The sequence below is a fragment of the Pleuronectes platessa genome, chromosome 6 (assembly GCF_947347685.1).
Source record: "Pleuronectes platessa chromosome 6, fPlePla1.1, whole genome shotgun sequence".
Lineage (NCBI taxonomy): Eukaryota > Metazoa > Chordata > Actinopteri > Pleuronectiformes > Pleuronectidae > Pleuronectes > Pleuronectes platessa.
In genome coordinates this window covers 25472444-25494498 of record NC_070631.1, presented here as the reverse complement: position 1 = coordinate 25494498, position 22055 = coordinate 25472444, and the positions used below count along the sequence as shown (strand labels likewise).

Here is a 22055-nt window from a genome sequence, read left to right as displayed (position 1 = left end):
TTTCATATGGAGTGAGTCAAGCCAAGTGTTCAATGACTCCTTATTTTCTTCTTAGAAATCTGTCCGAAATGATAGTTAGTAATCACAATTTATAATCGGCAGGTGTAGACATGCAAAACCACCTGTGCCGTTCTTAAATGTGGTCACATGTGCAGTGGGGGTAGAGAACGTGTTGCTTTAAACCAGTACAAGGGGGCATGTGCTGAACTTAATGTTGAAGGTAGAGTGTACAAATAAACACAGAGCAGTCTGTCGAATAAACAGCGATGAGTCACCGAGCCCCGTTTAGATCCTCCCTTCTCTCAGTTGTATGGGGATGAAGTGGTTCCAGCTGAATAGACTTCCATGAAGAGGGGAGAGGAAGTGCTTGAGCAGAGATTGAGGAGGGACGGCAGCGAGAGAGGGAAGAGGACGACGTGACGGCGAGAAAACAAGAGGGAGGGAAGGGAGAAAAGGGACTAGCGCAGGTTGTTCCACAGTCGGAAGTGGAGTGTTTGTTTACATGCTGCATGTGTTCGGGCCTTGTGTTTCACACTTGGCCCTCTGCCCACTTGTCATGCTCCTCACAGTATAGCAGTAGTGTGATTACATGCCTGGTAGTGTTGCCCTCTCCTTGGCCTCAGCTCCCTCCTGTGGCGACGTTCCTGTTCTGCTCAGCACTAATTAGGAAATGCATGTCTCGTTAACATTCAATTTGAAGGCCAATAGAGCATCACACCATCCTCTTGCTCCTTTTCCCTCTCTCCGCTGCCACTGATACCGGCTGGCCTACCTCCAGCAATAGCAGTAGGGAGGACTAGGTACCTTTTAATTAGGTGTAAATTATAGCCATGTCATTTCCTCCTGATTTTTTATTTGTTGTTTTGTTCAAAATACCTGGCTCGCGTAGCTAGAGGGTAGAAATGGTAAAAAAAAGTTCCATTTTCTCTGAACTGGAAAAAAGCTTCAATATGTCCTAGATTTGGGGTGAGGCATATACAGAAACACACACGTCACGTTTAGACCAATGCACTAAACACCTTTTGCATTTACAGAGATACATAAGACATGAGGAGCAGATACAGATGGTGTTGCCTTTGTACAGTTGTCTGAAATATGTCTTGATTTCATGCTCAGCCAAGCAGAATGTTTGATGCCATTAACCATTTGCTTTTGTCCTTCTTATCCACTGCTCATTCCACTCTCCTCTTATCTCTGCTTCTTTTTCTCCGTCCCTCTTATCACTCGGTTTTCCCTCTCGTTTCCTCTCGTTTCGTTTTGTTTTGTTTCCTCTCCTTTCCTCTCCTCTCCTCTCCTCTCCTCTCCTCTCCTCTCCTCTCCTCTCCTCCCTTTCCTCTCCTCTGGCTTTCTGCTGCCCTCTCATCCTCCCTCCTCCAGAGAGCAGTAGGCCAGAGAAGAGGGAGATCAAGTGTCCCACTCCAGGGTGTGATGGGACAGGTCATGTGACCGGCCTTTACCCCCACCACCGCAGCCTGTCAGGCTGTCCGCACAAGGACAGGATCCCCCCGGAGAGTGAGTCCTTTTCAGCTGCTTAGAAGATGAAAATAAGCACAGAGAGAGAGGGAAAATGACAACAAAGGGCAGTCTGACATTGATGGAAACCCACTGCTTACCTCTCCTCACCGTAGCGCTAGACACATGAGTACTTTAATGCCAGTTTACTTGTGATTCCATGAGGTTTTGAGGAGCTGGTGTTCTGATCCAGGCTTACTGAACCAAGGTCGCCTTGGCCTCAGATACTCAGAGCATGCTTGTGCTTGCAGGGCACGAGCAGTAGCTGCTACAGTAAAAATCTCATCTTAAGGCTAATGTAAAAGTTGACCGTTCAAACACATCGACCTACTAAGAAATTTCACAAATGTTGGATTTGGTTGACTGATTGTTTCACTAAGAATAAGCCGAGAGGAATCTGCAGTGGTACTATGTTATTACCGCCCGGCCCTATATCTCCATGTGATTGTCAAGATGCTTCCTACATACATAACAGAGGTCATCCATCTGTAACCATGACTACAGCTCCAAATCAAATGCAGTCCCGTTCTCTGCTATTTTCTCATCCGATTCACCTAATAGGTCAGCTGGTATTTAGGGTACAAAAGCAAATAGAGAATAATTATTGTATTTTTAGGGGCAGGAAAATAATTTGTATTTATATTTTTATTTCATTTAAAACAAAAGAAGAACTTGTGAGAAACATAAAAGCTTCTGCCATACTCGGTTGTCTCAACATCCCCCGCCAATTAACGATGGACTTGCAATTGAGAATTTACCAACAGTGATTAACCCAGTTGACACTACAAGATTTGACACATCTGTGTGTAGAAAATGTTGTAGTTTTGGTGTAAAGTCAAACATTCTGTATTTTCTCTCATTGTGTTGTTGTGTGTACTTTGTCTTCTTCTCAGTTCTGGCGATGCATGAAAATGTGCTGAAGTGTCCAACTCCTGGTTGCACCGGTCAGGGCCATGTTAACAGCAACCGTAACACACACCGCAGGTATTCACACGTCACACTATGGTGTAGATCTGCATTTGTGTTTGACTCTGTATTCCTGCAAATGTGAGCGTTGTGCGCAGAATGTGTATTCCCCCCTTTGTGAATTTGCAAGCTCATACGATAACCACACGTATGCAGGAAAGCCGATGTGTCAGTGGACATCAGTGTGATGCAGAATTACGTAGTCAGCAACATGCTCCCGTTTTAATATTCATCTTTATTTATCCTCCTCCTTCCCTCCAGTCTTTCCGGATGCCCCATCGCTGCTGCAGAGAAGCTGTCAAAGGGCCAGGATAAGCTGCCTCTCTCTCAGCCAGGCAGCGAGCACCTGAAAGGAAGTCCAAATGACAGAGTGTTAAGGTGGGTGATCAGAGAAGGATCCAAACATGACTTCAGCACTTGACAAGCATCAAGTCCGGAGGTTATCTTATGGGTCAAAAATGGAGCTGCATTATGTTAAAAATAAATGTACGGCTTTTACTTTATATATATATACATATTTAAAATGTCCTTTACCTCAAATAGACAACCATTTATCCATCCATCCATCCATTATCTATTTGCCTTATCCTTTGATGGCCATGGGAGGAGCTGGAGGCGGGGTACAACCTGGACAGGGCACCAGCATAGCACAGGGTTGACATAGAGAGACAAACAACCATTCCCTCTCACATTCACACATTCTTCAATTTAGAGTCTCCAATTAACCTAAACCCCAATCTGCATGTGTTTGGAATGTGGAAGGAAGCCAGAGAAAAGCAGCTCAGACATGAGGAGAACATATAAACAGCACAAAGTACGGCCGAACCTGGGATTCAACCCGGGAGCCTTCTCGCTGGGAGGCAACAGTGCACAGCTCCACCGTGCTGCACCCAAATAGACTACCCTTATATGCTAATTAGCTATTGGCAAACACCATATAGGGTTTTTCCTCCATTAGCTGCAGTGTCAGTTGCTGGAACACTTTGCTGGAGTGGAAACTGTTTCTGTGTCAGCAAACAACCAACATGATCAGTTTTAGTGCTGCATTAACTGATATGAGGGAACTGGGGATAGTGAATAAATAAATCATTAAACGTTTGCCAAAACCAACAAAGGAAAATAATTATATTGGATGTAAAGGACATGTAAGAAGCTTTTTGAACCAACTGATTTGTCTCTATTTATAAGTAAAAAAACATGACCTTTTACACTGCATTTATATTATCTAACCACTAATATGAATAATGGACATATTGATGCTTTTGACTCGTATGATAAGCCTTTAGTTGCGGGGCTCCACAGCTTCAATATTAAATGACCGGGACTAAAAGGAACAGGTGAACCTTTCACCTACATAAAAGCTGTCCCTTCCATCCAAGCCCCACACAGCTGAGTCCTCTTCAAGGACGGCCACTTTACCACAGATGGAAACCACAGAGACAATCCTAACCGTGGTTACTGTGCACCTGATGACCAGGTGGTGCTGGCCCGTGAATGGCGTCAATATAACGAGACCGGCTCGAAGCATCCAGTCTGGCAGTCTAATCATTACTGTCACCTCAAACACTGAGATCTCTTTATCTCCATTCATCTCCGCAACAGGCCAGGCACCGTGATCACAGCCAAAAGAATGATAATTAACACAAACCAGACGCTGGTATTATGCTAAGTCGGCACTCCTCGTCATTGGTATTTTAATTAGTAATGCAGCCGATAAGCTAATTATGCAAGTTATAGGGGCATTGCGGGGATAGGAAAAATAATTGCTTTCCTTGAGGAAAACCTCATCAGTGGTCAGACAAAGCATCGAGGATTAAAACATAATAAGGCTTGTTTTCTTTTTTCCTCCTCACATTGTTATTAATATGAACTTGGTTGTCTGTCATGTATGGGACTGAGGAATTCCGCTGTGAATCCATATGCTAATTGAATTCATGTTGAGTTAATAAAAAGGCCCCTGTGATCAGTGGTGGAAAGTTTTGTCCGTTCCTTTAAAAGCCCCCTTCAGAGCAGCTCTGTTGTGAGCATGTATTATTGGGGCTGCAGCGTGTGGAGCCCCCCCCCACAGCAGTGTGACTACAGGCCGGGTCATGTAGCTTATTAATGAGCGTATGGTACCAGTGACTGTGATATGGGCTTCAGTGGTACAGGATGCAGAGGGCCAAAGAGGATGGGAGTCTCTGATATCACGGGGGGGGGGGGCGCTCCTGTCTCTAGCCCCCACACCAACCCCGACCCCCTCTCTACCTCTTCCACCACTCCCCTTGCATTCCCTCTTTTCTCTCCACTCCTCTCTCTGCCTTCTCGCCTTCTTCCCCTGCCCTTCCGTCTCTCCCTGGTCTATCAGTGGATTTACGCCAACAGGTCTGACAAAAGACCAGGCTCTCCAGGAAAACGAGAGGGCTTAGAGCTCATAAATTCCATGCTGTACAACATGCAAATGTGCCCTCTGCTGATAAGAGAGCTTTTAATCCCGCTGCACTCCTGCTAAGTACACCGTTGCCTCTATCTTTACTCTCTCTGTGTTACTCTACCTCCCTCCCTTACTCTCTTGTTCTCTTCTTCTCCTCTCTGTTTTTTGTTTCGATTGTGTGACTCTTTATCGCATCAATCCTCTTTTATTTCCCATCTCGCATCGACTATTCCATTTTATTCCTTTCTATTCCACTTTCTGCCTTAGTTTGTCTTTAATTCCCTGGCCATGCTTTTTATTTTTTATTTTTTTCAACACCGTGACGTTCTCTCGTTCTCTCCCCCCACAGACCCATGTGCTTTGTGAAGCAGCTGGAGGTTCCACAGTACGGCAACTACAGGCCCAACATGGCACCTGCCACGCCTCGTGCTAACCTGGCCAAGGAGCTGGAGAAGTACTCCAAGGTAAACTTCGATTATGCAAGCTTCGACGCACAAGTGTTCGGGAACCGCCTGCTTGCTCCAAAGATGCCCATCAGCGAAACCTCATCCAAAGCCTTCAAAAGTAAGAGGGGAACATTGGTTTCTTTTGTGGGGTTCTGGTTGGGATGCGACTGACTGAGGATAGATTGACATTTTGGGAAATATTGTTATATAATATAAGAAAAATAGATAAGGAAAAAATAATACATCATCCTGTGTGTTATATTGAGAGATTACCATCACTCTCATGTCTGAATGCTAAATACGGCGAAACAATCAGCAGACAGGTAGCTTAGCACAAAAGGTGGAACAGTTATTTAAGGGAACAGCTAACTCTTCTATGTTGCTGGACTGTTTCTTCCCTGGCGCAGTAACTTTATTTTAAATCAACCTGTTAATTGCTGAGCTTTATAGGTGCCGGCACGTGAGTCATCTTCAGAGTCTGGCTGCTTTGTTTTCTTTCTTTTAATGCAAAGTTGAAATAATTCAAGAGCAGTATGCTCGATAAAGGTAAATTATATATAACTATTAGGTTCCTAGTTATTACTTAAACTATATCACGTTTGTATGGTTGTGCTACCAGCAATCACTGTTATTCAAGGATATATACTTAACTTTCTTGTTTATTTATACATTATCATCCCATCCTCTGATCTAAAATGAACTTTCTGTCCCACTGTAGCTAAGCCCTCATTCCCCAAATCCTCCTCGCCCACACTCAGTCTCCACGATTATGGAAAGAGCTCCGGCTTGGCCTACGACTACTCCCATGATGCTGAGGCCGCTCACATGGCTGCCACTGCGATCCTCAATCTGTCCACACGCTGCTGGGAGAAACCCGAGAACCTCAGTACTAAACCCCAAAACAAGGTAACCAGACTGCACTTATTCTTCTCAATGTTTACTCATGCAGTGCCTGTTTTAAACATGTTCTGATCACTCGTCCTGTGTTAAACCTCCAGAGCTACTTCAGAATTAATCCTTGTCATTAGTGAGTCCTCCTCAAACAGTTCTACATTATACTGTCACTTTTTATTGTTTGTGTGTAGAGCTTTTTGTTATAAACATGGTGTTTATAAAAAGTGAAGTTAAAATATTTCGCATTAATCCTACCTGGTTTATCTACAATGAAGATTTAGTAATCATAGAATTAATCAGAATTTGCTTTATTACTGTTCCTGTGTGTGGTTTATTTTAGGTTTGAATGATTTACTCAAGCAGAGTTATTTTTTCAATTGACACAATCTTTGAGTTCACACCTTCATATAAAGTATTGTATCAACAAAACACAGTGCTTTTACTTTGTAGACAAATTGCTAAAGAGGAAGTGATTCTATGAATGTTGTTGCTTCGGCGGAGATCAGCACCTGAGACACTGGACTTCGTCGGACTCTTAACAATACACAAACACGAAGTGTAAAGCAAATTAGATGAATGTTTGTTGAGATTTGCAGTCGCACATACAAACAGGCAGTGAGACATTTGTGAAATTAGTAGGTAGATTACTGATTGTATTTGAAGAATTGAAGACCATGAAATAAATCCATTATCACCTATCAGAAATCTCCTTGCAGGCGATTTCCATCAGTTATATATGGATGATTTGTTTGTAAAGTGTTCCCCTGTTCAACTCTCCGTAGCTCTCATAGGAAGAGATTATTAGCTGATTGTAGTGCAGATTGAAACATTGCTGGCCACAGCTGGTGAGATGAGAGGGGAGAGCTTTCCTCTCATCTCCTCTTCTTTTTCTCCCTCCCCATCAGCTCTGCATGAATATATCATCAGGAGGCATTGGCTTACAGCAACAGGATGGTGTTGAGATGCAGTTGCATCACCTCTCCCGTTCTCTTTCATCCTTTCATCCCTCCATCCCACACACTTTTCATGTTGTTATTGAATTTGGCTGTCTGCCAGTTCCCTGGATTACTTCTCCACCAGGTAGCCTTTTTTCATTATCTGCCGGACAGATCTCTCACTCTCCTTCTCCACCCCACCACTCTTTTTTCATTTTCTGTTCACATCTCTTTATACTTTCTTTTATCTTCTTGTCCTTCTCCCTATGCAAGTATCACTGCTTTCCTCTGCCTCTCTGTCTATACCCCTCTATCACTCTATCATTCACTCCCTCTCTCCCCTCTCTGTGCACAGGAGGTGTAATTGGAGCAGCACTTTCCCCCATATTGTGATTTTTAAAAGCCTTTTTGCCTCACAGAGGAGAGAAGTGACTGCTTCATCCTTTTTCGATTTCCTGACATGGTTTTTGGAAGATAAAAAGTGAAGATTAATGTCGCTGGCAGCACAGCAGAGTAAGGTGTTATTCAGTGAGGCACTGATCCAAGAGCAGGCCTTAGCAGCACAGTCTTACAACATAGAGTAACCGGCGACTGATCTGGAATCGGAGCCAGTTTAAATCCAATATTGAAACATTGGAACACTGAGCTCATCAACCAGGGACTTTTCTGGGAACTGTTCCCATGTTCTCTCCTCCTCCTTCTAACCCTTTGATTTTTCTGGCCCTTGACCAGCCTGTACGAGCGCCATTTTAGATGAATACTGAAAACATGGCTCATCATCCCCCCTCTGTGTGTGTTAATCTGCCAGCACTATGATAGACCATGGCGAGATGAACCATGGTTGTTGGTGCTGTTGGCAAAGTTTTACTGGAGTACATTAGCTATCATTAATGACTTAAGCAGCGAAGGTGGTGCTGCGCTCGAACGTGCTGCACTCAAACTGGTGCATGACTGTGCCAGTGCATGTTTGGATACAAGCTTGGGGGCAGTTTTACGAACAGGTGAATGTGGGTGGGTGGAAACAGAAAGAAATCAATAATTTCATCATGTGAACGTTTAGTTTTATCTGTATCTAAATCCATGCCTGAGTGCACATGTGGGTTAGGTGACATTATGACTCAGAAAAAAAAAAAATGTTGGTGTGTTACTGCATGTGTAGCCCCACAACGATTTGCTGGAGAGGGTGATTCAATGAATTAATAATTAATAAATGATACACAGTGTATACGAGGCTCCTTCTCAAACACACTGAGGTTCACCGGAGGGAAGTAAGTTACTATTTTGTGTATGAATATCACCTTAGTCAGCAAGCTCCTGTTAGTAACCACAAGGGTAAAATGGAGGTCTCGGTGGGTTGAGACTTATTTAAGACAAAAATGCAAAAAAAAATAAGAAAGCTACACATCCTACCCGTCTAGCCAGCTAAATGGGTAGATTGGCTCCTGTGACTTCCCCGCATAAGGTTAATTTTGAATAACTAAACATTTTGGTCCAAGACGAGTAATTGTAAGGAAAACTAATTATGACGCACCCAAGTTAAGAATATCATGTGTTGTCTCTCCAGGAATTGGACATTGAGGTGGATGAGAATGGCACCCTGGATCTGAGTATGAAGAAGCCTTGTAAACGAGAGGGCAGTCTGTCCGCCACTAGTCCCGGGGTTCGCTCTCCTGACCCTTCCTCCTCCTCCTCCTCTTCCCTGCATCACGGTGGAAGTAGTGGTATGACATCACCGAACCTGCACGGCTACAAGCAGGAGGAGTGGGAGGGACCTCTGGATTACACCAAGCCCAACCGCCAAAGGGAGGAGGAAGGGGACGAGGTCAGTACAATTATACTCAGCAGAAGTAAAAGCTCCAAATGTAGTGTTTCCTCTCATAGACACAGAGGAAGTATTGCAATATAAATAACAACAGGCAAAATTGCCCCAAAGCTTTTTGAATACAAAACTCCTAATTGTTTACATCACTTTGTCTTTGTTTGATCCCCGTGCCTTATTTCCTGTCCCCCTTTCCTCTTTCTATTACTCAGTTATTTCAGTGAAATGTGAGTTACTGTGCAGTGAAAACATTGCACTGCGTAACAGAGGTGGTGTGTCAGGTGCATTGCACCATCCTAGCTTTGGCATATGCTAATTCTTACTCCTTTGAACTTTTTCAAAAGAAATATAAAGGGCCTTGAATTTAAATTTTTTATGAGGCCATTCTGCATTTGGAAACATCACTTGTCTACAAAAGAATAAAAGGGGATCAGATCAGAGACTTGTGTGCACATTGCAGTTTGCAAAGTTTCTCCTTTTGTAAACAAATGTGCAAACTGTTGTGAGAAAGCCCAACACAACCCACATGACAGCACACTGAAGGTGAAGGTTTGGTCTACATTTTTCAGATGGAGCACACTGGCCACTCATACGTCTCTTCTGACCAAGAGGACTGCGACATGATGCAAGACGGTCTGGAGGAGAGGAAGTACCCGGGAGAGGTCACAACCCCGAGCTTCAAGGTCAAGTTCCAGCCCAAGGATAGCAAGAAGGAGCTGCTCTCGTAAGTAGCAAACCCAACAAGGAAACAAGTCTACTGCCACACTCACGGCTCTGCGCTTTGAGCCAAACACCCTCACAATGACAATTCTAACCTGTTAATCAAGTGTAATGTCTACCAAGTTCACCAGATAGGCTGCATATAAAGATGGAGGACATGACAGCTCCTTAAAAGTGAAATCCGATCCTTTCGATTGACCCCTTGTGGTTGACTGCAATATGAGTCATAAACTTTGCTTTCTCCATATTTTGGGAAAGTTAAATACATTTTTTCTTAAAGATGGTTTCTGCCATTTTAAGTAGTTCTTATCACTCTGATGTATGTCCAAGTGTTCATTTCCCCAGTGAGTTTGGTTTAAATTTGTTTTTTGATGCTATAAAAAACATAATGATTGACAGCTGAGTCTGACTCCTGATTGGTCGATGTATCGGTTGAACATTAATACTGTGGCTCCATCCCCTGATCTCTACTGTGCAAAATTTGGCACCCATTACTTAGGATGTCGTCATATCCGGTATATTTTGGCTTGATTTCAGGACAGTGGGAGGAAGTGGAGACACGTAGTCCATATACAGTCTATGTTTTCTCACGCCTAGACTATTGTAACTCCCTACTGGCAGGTCTTTAACCTAAATTCACTCACACTACTCCGCTCCTCCGCTCCCTTCACTGGTTACCGGTGGCAGCCCGCATCCGTTTCTAAACATCAGTACTTGCCTAGCTCCCCACCGACATCAGGACAGCAGAAAGTCTACAGATCTTCCACCGCAAACTAAAAACACGACTCTTCCGACTATACCTTGAATAAAAGTTTAACCTAACAATTTAGTAGCACTTAAATGGCACTTACTTATAGCACTTTGTAGCTTGTGGCTTTCTTGAAGAAAGTTGGATTTGTTGTTCTGGGTCTGTACCCTCATGGTGGAATGCACTTATTGTAAGTTGCTTTGGATTAAAGCGTCAGCTAAATGTAATGTAACGTTTTACCATCTGTTAGCATACTAACATTAGCAGTCAGCACAAATTACAGCTTGATGTTAAGTATTTGGTCAGAGAGCAGACTACTGTAGAAACACTTCCAATCCTCTGTCTTTCTCACGCTCTCCAGGTGCCCTACACCTGGTTGTGATGGCAGTGGTCACATCACTGGAAACTATGCGTCTCATCGCAGGTATGCACCATTACAGACTTATTTTGGTGATACAATACATAACTGCTCTATATATAAACTCTGCTCTGCTGAGACTCCTGTGCACCTGAGTCCAAAGCGGGCGCTCCACGGCTAATTCAAATATTTTATTTGATCCTGACATGCCAGAGGCAATAATGTAGCGTGAGCCTGGGAAGCAAAGGCAGTCATTGACTTTGATATGCATCAGTAATTTACTTCTTGCTGTCTGTCCTCTTCTTCCTAAATGACCTTGGTATGCCTTGCATTCTTGATTTCTCTTCACTCATGTCTCCCCCCCTCTTCTTTCAATCTGTCCACCCTGGCTTTCCTCTTCCCCTGCCTGTTCTCTGCTCCCCTGTCCTCTTTCTCTCTCAGTCTGTCTGGGTGTCCTCTCGCTGATAAGAGCCTTCGGTCCCTCATGGCGGCCCACACCCCTGAACTCAAGTATGTCTGCTCTACACCTTCACTGCCTTTTCACTGCCACTTCACTGCACTGCTACTGACACCGTCCAGTGGCACAGCGCTTTATTCTGCTGACGTTAACTTAACTTTTGTTGCTGGCTGCTGCCTCCACTGCTGCTTCTGCTGCATCTGTCATGGTGTGGTTTTTTTTCCTGCAGCTGGCTTGGCACTATGCTTGCTTTCACTTCAATCACTTCATGTACTGTAAATGCAAAATGGAAGTGTAATTCTGTTTATGTAGCTCTTTACTAGACACCAGGCTTTTCACGGCTCACTATAGACAGATACAGGACGTGTTTCAATGGTAAAGAGCATGAAAAGATATGAATGAAAACAAACGACCATACGTGTGGATAAAAAAATCTGTACAATATCTCTCATCTATGTAATGCCATTTTCCCAGATACTCCATAATGAAACATTTTCTTATAGTTTTTTCTCTTAACCTTGTATTAAATGTTAAATCACTCTTCTCTTTCCCAGATGCCCCTCTCTAGGATGTGACGGCTCAGGTCACATCACAGGAAACTATTCCTCCCACAGAAGGTAACAAACAGAAAACACCCACATGCACACACAAAAACGCATACACATGGACACACATACACACAGTCAGTCAGAGAAGCCTAGTGACAGTTCATGGTAGAATTAGACAGGAACCACATACTCACACTTTTCCACACCATTCCATGATCCTATTTTCGGACCATTGTAGGCGTTTTTGAGTGGATTTGGTTTGTAATTTCGATGAACGGTCTCTGTAAAATTATTCTTCCTGATAATGTTCTCTGCGTTTATCAAGCAATCACTTCACCAGACCTTTTTTCAGCCCAATGTTATCAACTCCATACTTTCTGTTTTCAGTATCTCTGGGTGCCCGCGTGCCAAGAAAAGTGGAATTAAAACTCCTACCAAGGACAACCAGGAGGACTCCGAGCTTTTAAAGTTCGTACCGCTCAGAAAGCCATAATATCTTCTTTTAGCGAGACTGACGGTAAAAGTAAAATGCAATAAAAAACAAAGAGAGACAGAGAGAGTGAGAGAGAGAGAGGAAAGTCACTGTGAATCATGTGCACAGGTAGTGACCTGCCCCCGTAACTGAATCAAACATTCAGGCTCTTACTGATGGGAAACTATACTTACTTACAGCAGATACTGACTCTGAATCTAGTTCATGTTAGAGTATCATAGAGTACATCATCAATACATAAGAAATACATGGGCTTCATATTGCATTTGCACACAAACAGTAAATTCAACAGTGTGTTGAAAACTGCATGTGCTAAACCTTAATAGCTCTTTCACAATATAATTAATATTATTAGTAATATTATCTATTGCCTATATAATATCCCAAAACTAGTTCTAATTTTTAGCTAGATAATGAATTTGGCCCAATAGAAAAATATATATAACTAAAAGTTTATTCTAATATTTTGATCTTTCTCTACAGTTTATATGTTTGGATTCTCTTTGCCTAACCCTTGTCCCTCTCGCTCTCTTTATTCCCTTTCCTTGCTGCAACTCTCCACTCTTCTTCTTCTCTTTCTCCATCCTTTCCTTTGCTTCCTGCAGATGCCCCGTGCCGGGTTGCGACAGCCTAGGCCACATTAGCGGGAAGTACGCCACACACCGCAGCGCCTACGGGTGTCCACTGGCAGCCCGCAGACAGAAGGAGGGTCTCTTGAACGGCACCCCCTTCAATTGGAAGGCCTTCAAGACAGAGGGGCCGATCTGTCCCACCCCCGGCTGTGATGGCTCTGGACACGCTAATGGAAGCTTCCTCACACACCGCAGGTAAGCGCCCCTCAGAACTGCCTCTTCTATATACAGATTCAGCTATTTTGCCATTCAAAAATTAAAAAAATATGCCGCCATTGCATGTTGAAACTGAACAAAATCAGCTAACATGTTGGCCCCCCATTTTGAGCATTCTGTCCTGCCATAACGACTTTCCCATTTACACAGATGTCCAATTTGGCTCAGTGGGTAGTACAGCTTTCCGGATTAAGATGGAAAACATTGTATCCCCCATTCTGTGTTTTTAAGTTTTAAACAGAGTGTTGAGGCAGAATAAAGCCGCAACATCTTGCTCACCCCAACCAGTCGAGGCAGATGGCCACCAACATTGAGTCTGGTTCTAGAGGTTAATTCCTGTTAATAGGGAGATTTCTCTCTCCAGAGTTCTCATTGTGTTGGCTTTGGGTTGGGTTTCTTTTATTTAAGAAACTTCCATGTCTGTGTTTCTGTGTCACATATGTTCATTTAGAGTAATTAAATCAATTTGCTGACAGACAGATGAGAGAATTACTATCATGTCGATAATAAAGTACAGAGCCAGAACCATTAGTGTCTTACCTTGAAGAGAGCAGTGTACAAACAAGTAGCTGTGATTTGTGTTACGACAGGACATTTTGATTAGTGCGATGTAGAGGCCTTGATAAGTGTATTTGTGAGTGCAGGAGTCACGGTAGCCATTTCCACATTATGCTAAGCTAAGCAGTTTTCTGGCTGTAGATTCATAGTTAATGTCTGTGAAGATAGAGACATCCAGGTCCTGGTACCTTCACAAGTTGTAGAAGCATACTTGTACAAGCTAACTACTTCAGCCTCTTGGATGAGAGGTGAAACGACTTCAAGAAACACATATGATGTCGTCTCTGTGAGATTCTGCTTCTTTAAGTCATACATCTCTCATACATCTGATGGAACGCTTATTCAAATCAATCTAGGCTGTTGCTCTGCTAACGTGCTGCTCACACTGGTCCACTGCAATATATGTGTGGGTTATTTAGAATAGTACATTGACCCCCTCCCTCCATGTGTCACTGTCTCCAGCCTCTCAGGATGTCCCCGAGCCTTGTTCGCCAAGAAGAAGGCCAAGTTCCCCACAGACGAGTACCTGACCACCAAGTTCAGAGCCAGTGATGGTAGGTTGGACTTAATCAGTGTGTACCAGATTCTTGCATTGTGTCACTAACACATAAACTGACCAGACACATTCTACTGTATCTAGTTTTGGACAACGATGAGGACATCCAGCAACTCAACAAAGAGATCAACGACCTCAACGAATCCAACAATGAAATGGAGGCTGACATGGTCAACCTGCAGACTCAGGTGAGTGTAGTGTGTATTTAGAGTATATGTCATATGTGCGACATAAAGTACTGAATTCAGTCAATTATGTTAAAGCTCATTTGTTATATTTTTCATTTATTATAAAGACAAAACATTTCTGCTCTGAAATAAAAGGTTAAATGTATTCTCAGTTTAATACACTCAGGGATTTAGCCAGTACTATCTTACTAAATATCCAATATGACCAGAAGCTAATGTTAGCAAACCTTAGGTGCTGAAAGTTAAATTTTCAGCATTTAAAATATCCCCAAATTGCAACTTGTAGCCAACGTGATAAACATAAATGATGTGCTTGTTTAAAGGATAAGTTACCAAAAGAAACCACATGAAAGATGAAGTACCATCAGCCAGGCTCTAAAGCCGGACATATACTCTGCTTTGACCTGGATTTTGTTGCTATTCCTTAGTCACCCGACTTTAGCATCTGACCGATTTTCCACCTGTTGTTTGCCATTGGGTGAACAGGGGAGTGCAAGGAGCGACTGGCTTGTGCACAGTTGAAGCAGTGTCAAGAGTCGATTCCCAAAAATCTGCACCTTCTCCCTAAGTGCGTCTCTGCAAAATGGCAAAACACAATATTAGGAAATGTAGATTATGGCTGGAAGCGATTTCACATTGAGAGAGAATAGGAAGGAGAGAAAGGGGTTCTTCAAGGACTGTAGCTAGTGATCAACTTACAATATTGTGACCTCAAATGTAGTTTTCTTTCTTTCTGCAAAATAGCCAAACCAAAATACCCACGTCTTCCCAACCACGTATGTCCACATGCTGACGAAGAAATTCGGACGTTCAGTGTGTTCACATAAAGTGTAATTTAGCAACTGCATTTCTAAAGTGGCATAGTGAATGGCAAGCTTTAGCCTTTGAGCCCACTGAAAAGCTCACAAACACATAGTTTGATATAGTTTTAGCAAACATTATTCAAATAAGGTGAAACAGTTCAGCGGACTATTTTCAGTTGTGGATGAATATACGTTAGTGCTTCAGTGATATTTCTGGCCCTGGAGTACGTGGAATTAAGGAAGATGTTGCAGCATACAATCCTCATTTGGTTCTGATCTTTTAATGGAAGTTGTTGACGAGAAATATAGAATATCACCAGACTTTTCTAGTTAAAAGGCAAGTTGCAACCGTTAGCCTAATGTGGTACCACTGGGAGTAACCCTGTGGCCCTGTGTTGCAGATCTCCTCCATGGAGAAGAACCTGAAGAGCATCGAGCACGAGAACAAGATGATTGAGGAGCAGAACGAGGCTCTCTTCATGGAGCTGTCTGGTCTCAGCCGCGCCCTGATCCGCAGCCTGGCAAACATCCGCCTGCCACACATGGTGAGTTGCTCTCCCCATTTGAACTGTTTGAATCTTTTGGGGTGATGCTCCTATTTTGAAAAGCGTGTAGGTGTGTGTTTTCCTGGTATCCCCAGCTGAGATTGGTTGTCATTTGCAACACAGCAGGAGCCAATCACCGAGCAGAACTTCGACAGCTACGTGAGCACCCTGACCGACATGTACACCAACAAGGACTGCTTCCAGAGCCCCGAGAACAAGGCTCTGCTGGAGAGCATCAACAAAGCTGTGAAGGGCATCAAAGTCTGAAACTCAAGACTCACACACACACCACACGTACGGAGGAAGCGCAGACTGTCCGGAGGCGAGGGAGCGTGACGGTGGAGAAGATGGAGGGATGGCGAGATGAAGGAGAGATGTTGAAATACTCTTCAATATAATGAAATATGATTCAAAACAAAAAGGGAATCCAGGTTATCTTAATAAACGGCAACTTAAAAAAATCTACCCAGGGAGCACTCTCATAGAAGAAAAGTGACGCGGACCAAAATCCACACCATGCTGCTGCTGGGATTAAGAGGATGGAACAGATCCTTCAGTCAGGATGGATGGAAAAGAAGAATGAAGTTACTGGAAACTGTATCTGGGGGGGTGGGAGGTGTGGGTGGGTAATATGCTTTATGTTTACCTGTTGTCTCTTTTGTGTCCTTACCTGGTTTTTGGGAGTTTTAACTGTTGCACAGCCGATCCGTTAATCGCACTTCACATCTCCAAAAACACTGCGTCGCTCACAGGAGCTCGGTGACATGAAGAGGAGGACACACAGATGAGTTGAGCACGAGGACTCTGAACCATCCTGCAGCGTTCTGTGCAGCCAGTGTGTTCTGGATCCGAGCTCTCTGGTTCATGACCACACACACACACACCCCAGCAATACAACGCACGCACCAAACTGACTTTGTGTTCGCGTTGTGGTGTTACCGTGGCGAAGACGTCAACAGGTCACGTCGACTCCGTTTTGCGGGGAATCCTTCAAGTAAGGTCATGAGACAGATCCAGGAACAGTGTGGGTTCTTTCATTTTCAGCTCATATCATGTTTTTTATGTAAACTGAAACGATGATAGTGATAGTGTGCGCACATTCTAAATTCAGTTAGTCATATCAATAGTATTTATCAACTTAGGAATTGCACTTCATTTCAATTAATAGTTTTGTGGTACAATACTTATTGTTATATATGAATTATTTAAACCTGTGAGCATTTAAATTGTAACTTATTGCCATTTATGTTATTGAGGTTTATTTATTTGAAGCAATCTATTTATTATTAACTTGGTTTTGTAACAGACAAAAAATTGCATCTTTACTGATTATGGTCAAAGCAATTTGCAGATGTCTTGCGTCAATATTTTAAGAATCTATATAGATAACTGACAAGGCATATATTGTTTTGAGTACTTTTTGAAAACCTTTTTAAGTGCAGATGTTTTATAACAGACAAAATCTTTTGATAATTTTACAAAAAAAGTTATTTTTGTTATTTTTGGGTTCTTTGTTTTTCTCCCGTTACCTTGTGTTTTTTCTGTTGCCACTACATTCAGAAACCCTCTGCTGAGAAAAAAGAAAAGAAATTATGTATTTATTATTTATTTAATATGAAAGAAATTGACTGATATGGCTGTATATTTATTTTGTTATTTATGTGCGTGATGTGACGGTTGAGTGTGAGTAGTCTTAAAGATCCACTGCTAATATTTAAATAAAGAAACAAAATCAATACAAATACTGTTTGATTACTTAGGCTTATACCTAGAGACATACCAGCAGCTGATTGTAAGGACGGAAAAAAATGACCCGACAAAAGCATCACTGCTCTGTTGCTATTTGGTCTTTGTGTGTTTGCTTTTGTCAGGTTATACAAAACCAAGAAAAAAACAACTACAACAACAAGAAAAAATCCATAGATTTAAAAAATGTTACCTCTCTTTAGCGCTTTGTAGCAGCCGACACTGGCTCACCCAAAACCTCTGTAATGTACCATCGATGCTGAATTGATGCTTTTTTATTCTTTTTTCTTATTTATTATTTTCATCGATACAATGGTGCATATATAGAGCTCTATTCCAGCAGTGTTTTAGGCTGGATCTATGGGTCTCCAACACACACAAACACAAATACACACCGATGTATCCACTATACTGTAGGATGGCCTCCTTTGACAAACTTCTATCAGATAAACATACACACCCTTGTAGCCTTACTCTAGATTTTAATTTTTTGATGCACAAAGTGCCACTGAAAAAAAGAAGAGAACTCACTTTCTTTCCTGATTCTTCGCATTTCTGCAATGTAACAATGTCTGGTCCCAGGAAGACCATGGCATCATGAGAGTGGTGATTGTTTCAGATGCCTTTATTTCTCTGCCAAGATGGCCATACGTACACTATACATACATTCTGTATAAATAGATTTTAAAGATGCTATATATATGAATATAAACATACATATATTTTTCCAGTGTAATTGTTGACTTGCTCTTCTTCTCTTGTATTACCTTGTCAAAAGGATCACTAGCTGTCTAGAAGAGATGTGACGCATGTTATCAAAAGGAGGCAGTTACACCTTATTTAATATCACTAAGACCTGCTCAACTGTGGCTTTAAACAAACCATTCAGACAAGCTGAAGGCAAAGAAGGCGTTGTTGATGATAGATTACAATACTTTGGAAGTGTTTTCCTTTTCCCCCCTTTTTCTTTATTTGTCTGTTCTTTATCCAGAAGTGTCAAAAAAACGTCTACTGTATGTTGTACTACTGAATCTGAGAAATGACTGTCAATTTGAAACTAGATGGTTGGCTCTTTGTTCCTAAGTGTCATGTGAGTTCATGTATATTAAAAGATGCCTCTGAATAATGTTCTGCACATAGTGTTCGGCGACATTGTGCAGTTATTGTATTGTTAATGGTGAGGCCTCACTATGAGCCCATTCTCTAATGTCAAAACCAGTCAGTAGGAGACTTTAGTGTGACCTGCCTTTCAGTGATCCGTCGCAGCTACTGTGGTGTACAGTATGATACCTGTGTGTAACGCTGATGTCAAAGGCATGTTGTAACTGTTCTTTTAGTCAATGTAGAATGAAAATCCTTTGTGCACTTTCTAACTGTTGAAAATGCCAGCATTTTATTCTCGACTCGGGAGATGCCCCGTAGATCACGGGCAATAGCAAGCATTCACCCATGGAGGGGCGCACTACAAAGCATTGTCTCACCTGTGTGTTGCTGTTCATGTAGAGAACAACCTGTGTGTTACATCAGATAGAGACATCTCTTTGATTCAGGGGGTCGAAAATGTAGATAAAGGAAGTTGTACTTTCTTCTCCAAACAAACAACAAAAACCAAAAGAGAAACGGACAGGATGCAGAGTTTGGTTCTCAGGTGACTGGGAGGGGGGGCATAGGGGGGCTGCTGAAGCAGAACAGAGCAATGCCATAGGTCAGCCAGTCAGCTGAGGCTAGAGGCGATAGCAGCGGCTGGATCGAGGCCACGTGTGAAATGAGATGAGTGTGTGGGAGTTGGAAATTGATTTGCCGGGCTACACAATCTCCCCCATGTTTCAGGAAGAGGTGTTTGTTGCATAAATGTGCGTCCATCACTCTAAAGAATGTCAAAGGTTTTTATGACTTTTAAAACCCATCCCCATCCCCCCCCCCCCCCCCCCCCCCCCCCCTCAGGTCTTGTTTAACCTTTCCTCAGGAAAGATAGTTTGGATGCATTTGGTTAACGGGCGAGCATATGCTTCCTCTCTTGAAGAGCACGAGAATACGACTGCAGAGGGCGTTAAGACTGTGAATATTCTCCTAACTTATTTGATATGGCATGACCCCTTTTAAACTGCTTGATGAAATTGTCTACTTAGGTATGTAAATTAATAACACTGAGGCCATGAACGCATAGCATTTTCAAAATAAAAAAAAATAAAAATGTTGTCAGCCGAGAAAGCAAATGCGGCCTAAGGTTGGTTCTGCGCCCACACACTGTATGTTTTCTTATTTACATAAAAGTCCTGAGTGATGGAGTGAGGAGCTTTATTATTCTAAATAGCAAAGAAAAATTAAAAAGGAAGAAAAGGAAGAAGAGAAACCGGGCCCAGTTTCCCCTTAAGCACCTGGAATGAAAATGAATTTATCATGGCATCACTTTCAGGGAAAAACCAGTCCAGACCAAAATCCAGCTGTGCATTTAAGAGTCGGGTGGGAGGGTGGGGGCACATCTTTGCATCCTGGTTTCGTGTTATGTTCAGATGTTAGGTCCGGATTTGTGAGTAGAGCAAAGCAGTCACACCTTGACTCGTGAGAAAGAAATAGGAAGTGGAGTGGCACTTTTGATCAAGCTGAGCAAAACCAAAAGCCCCCTCCCTCCCGTCTCCCCCACCTCCCTGCTGTAGTTTCAAGCTGTGTGGTCTTATCATGTGTGCCTTTCTCACTCCACTCATTTCAAGATATATATACATATATATGGTGTGTGTACACTCTGCAAACCTAGTTCAAATACCGCAGAAAACATTTGGTCTGGATCTATGTCTCTTTACGGGGTCGCCGGCGGGTGGGAGGGGTATATATGACATCGACGTGTCTTTTACATGCAGGTAAAGGTCCTTTTGTGACAGAGGTACACAACAGCAAGCTTTTGTTAGACGGCTAAAGAAACTGTGATCTTACTCTTGTTGATTCAGGTGACAAACTGCATGGACTGTTTCTGTGAAGGAATCTGAAGAACATCACCACCATCATCATCATCCCTAGATAATGCATCAGTGCAGGGCATTATTTTGAAAACAGGTGGAAGTCTCTGTATATATTTGTATTAAGAACAAACAGTGTTATTGTTGTTGTATTGAAGACAAGTTGAAAATGGTTTAAATAAAAAGGAGAAAAAAAAAATGTTTGTGACAAAGAAAAAAAACATCCACAGCCAAGGGTTGTCCTGCTAGCACATTTTTACAGAGATGAGCTATTTTTACTTGTGATTTTCTAGGCGATGATATTGATAAATCCTTTTAAGAAAGTACAAAACTTCCAAAATTACAAGCACTTCCACAACGATAGATTGTATGGTCAATTTTGTTACTTTTGTAGATGTGGTCCTTCCTTTGCTACTGCACCATTTTGTAAAGTGGGACAGGCCTTGGCTGTGTGTTCTCTGTTTTTTTCTTGAGCTCTTTAGTTTAATGTTTTTTTAGTGTTTTTTTTACTTTTTGGGGAGTAAAACACTGTAGATGGGCCGAATTTGTGACTGTGTGTTTGTGTACTTGTGTACATGTTCCCCTGTTCCTGTGTCAGTGTTATAAAGCAGAGAAGTGATGTCAGTTATTGTTGGGGTATGAACCATTTTAAATGTTCTCTATGAAAAACACAAATAAAGAATCATAGACAAGGAGCAGTCTGCGTCTCTCTCTCTCTCTCTCTCTCTCTCTCTCTCTCTCTCTCTCTCGCTCTGTCTCTCCCTCTCTCTTTCGCTCTCTCACACACACACACATACACACACCATCTCTGTCTCTCAAGCCCCCCTCTCTCTCTCTCTCTCTCTCTTATTCTTGAGGACCAGTTTGACTATGTGTGTATCTGTGTGTGTGTTTGTACTTGTCATGGACACTTGTCAAGCTGGTTCTCATAAAGATAGGTACAGTTGTGGCGGCTGCCGGGGTAGAGCGGACATCCTCTAACCAGAAGGCCTGTGGTTCGATCCCAGTCTTCCCCATCCGCATGCCGAAGTGTTCCTGGGCAAGATGCGGAACCCCGACTTCCCCCTGATATAAAAAAAATGCTGCAGATAGCTTTATTGTATGGCAATAAATTGGACCTAGTGCTTTGAGTGGTCATCAAGATTACAAAATAGCGCTATAATAAAAAAGGAGGTGTGTGTGTTTTCAAAATGTTAACACCGCACACTGGGGACATTTTTGCAGGTATCCACCTGGTTTGACATTAAATTTAGGTTAGAATTAGGTTCAGGTTAGAGATTTGGGATTTGCTTGTGGCTTTTTGTTTGGCTAAGAGTCTTGGGAATGTATTATGCCATAGAAGATGATCTTAAGGGTAGAAAGACAAACAGCACCGATCCATTAAATTGCCATCATGGCCCTAACAGCAGGGCATGTGCATGAGTAAAGTGAAGTACAGGCACATGCTCTGCACTGACACACTATGAGCAGGCAGTCAGATAACACACACTGCCCCCATGACTGGTAAACAAAATGGGGGACATGAGTGTTCTGCTAACATGTTGTTGC

General features: G+C 42.5%; 1 protein-coding gene across 1 annotated transcript in view; it reads left to right on the top strand.

Annotated features, from left to right (window-relative positions):
* The window catches only part of myt1b (myelin transcription factor 1b), a 106643-nt gene extending 87223 nt beyond the window's left edge, over positions 1-19420 (top strand). The window contains exons 9-23 of the mRNA XM_053425771.1: positions 1378-1512; positions 2406-2496; positions 2740-2856; positions 5241-5455; positions 6056-6243; positions 8731-8988; positions 9555-9709; positions 10815-10877; positions 11823-11885; positions 12204-12284; positions 12915-13136; positions 14178-14269; positions 14356-14459; positions 15664-15807; positions 15931-19420. Coding sequence (XP_053281746.1) covers positions 1378-1512; positions 2406-2496; positions 2740-2856; positions 5241-5455; positions 6056-6243; positions 8731-8988; positions 9555-9709; positions 10815-10877; positions 11823-11885; positions 12204-12284; positions 12915-13136; positions 14178-14269; positions 14356-14459; positions 15664-15807; positions 15931-16074 — 2072 coding nt within the window. The 3' untranslated portion in view covers positions 16075-19420. The remainder of the gene's footprint in view (positions 1-1377; positions 1513-2405; positions 2497-2739; positions 2857-5240; positions 5456-6055; positions 6244-8730; positions 8989-9554; positions 9710-10814; positions 10878-11822; positions 11886-12203; positions 12285-12914; positions 13137-14177; positions 14270-14355; positions 14460-15663; positions 15808-15930) is intronic.
* Positions 19421-22055: the final 2635 nt, after the last annotated feature.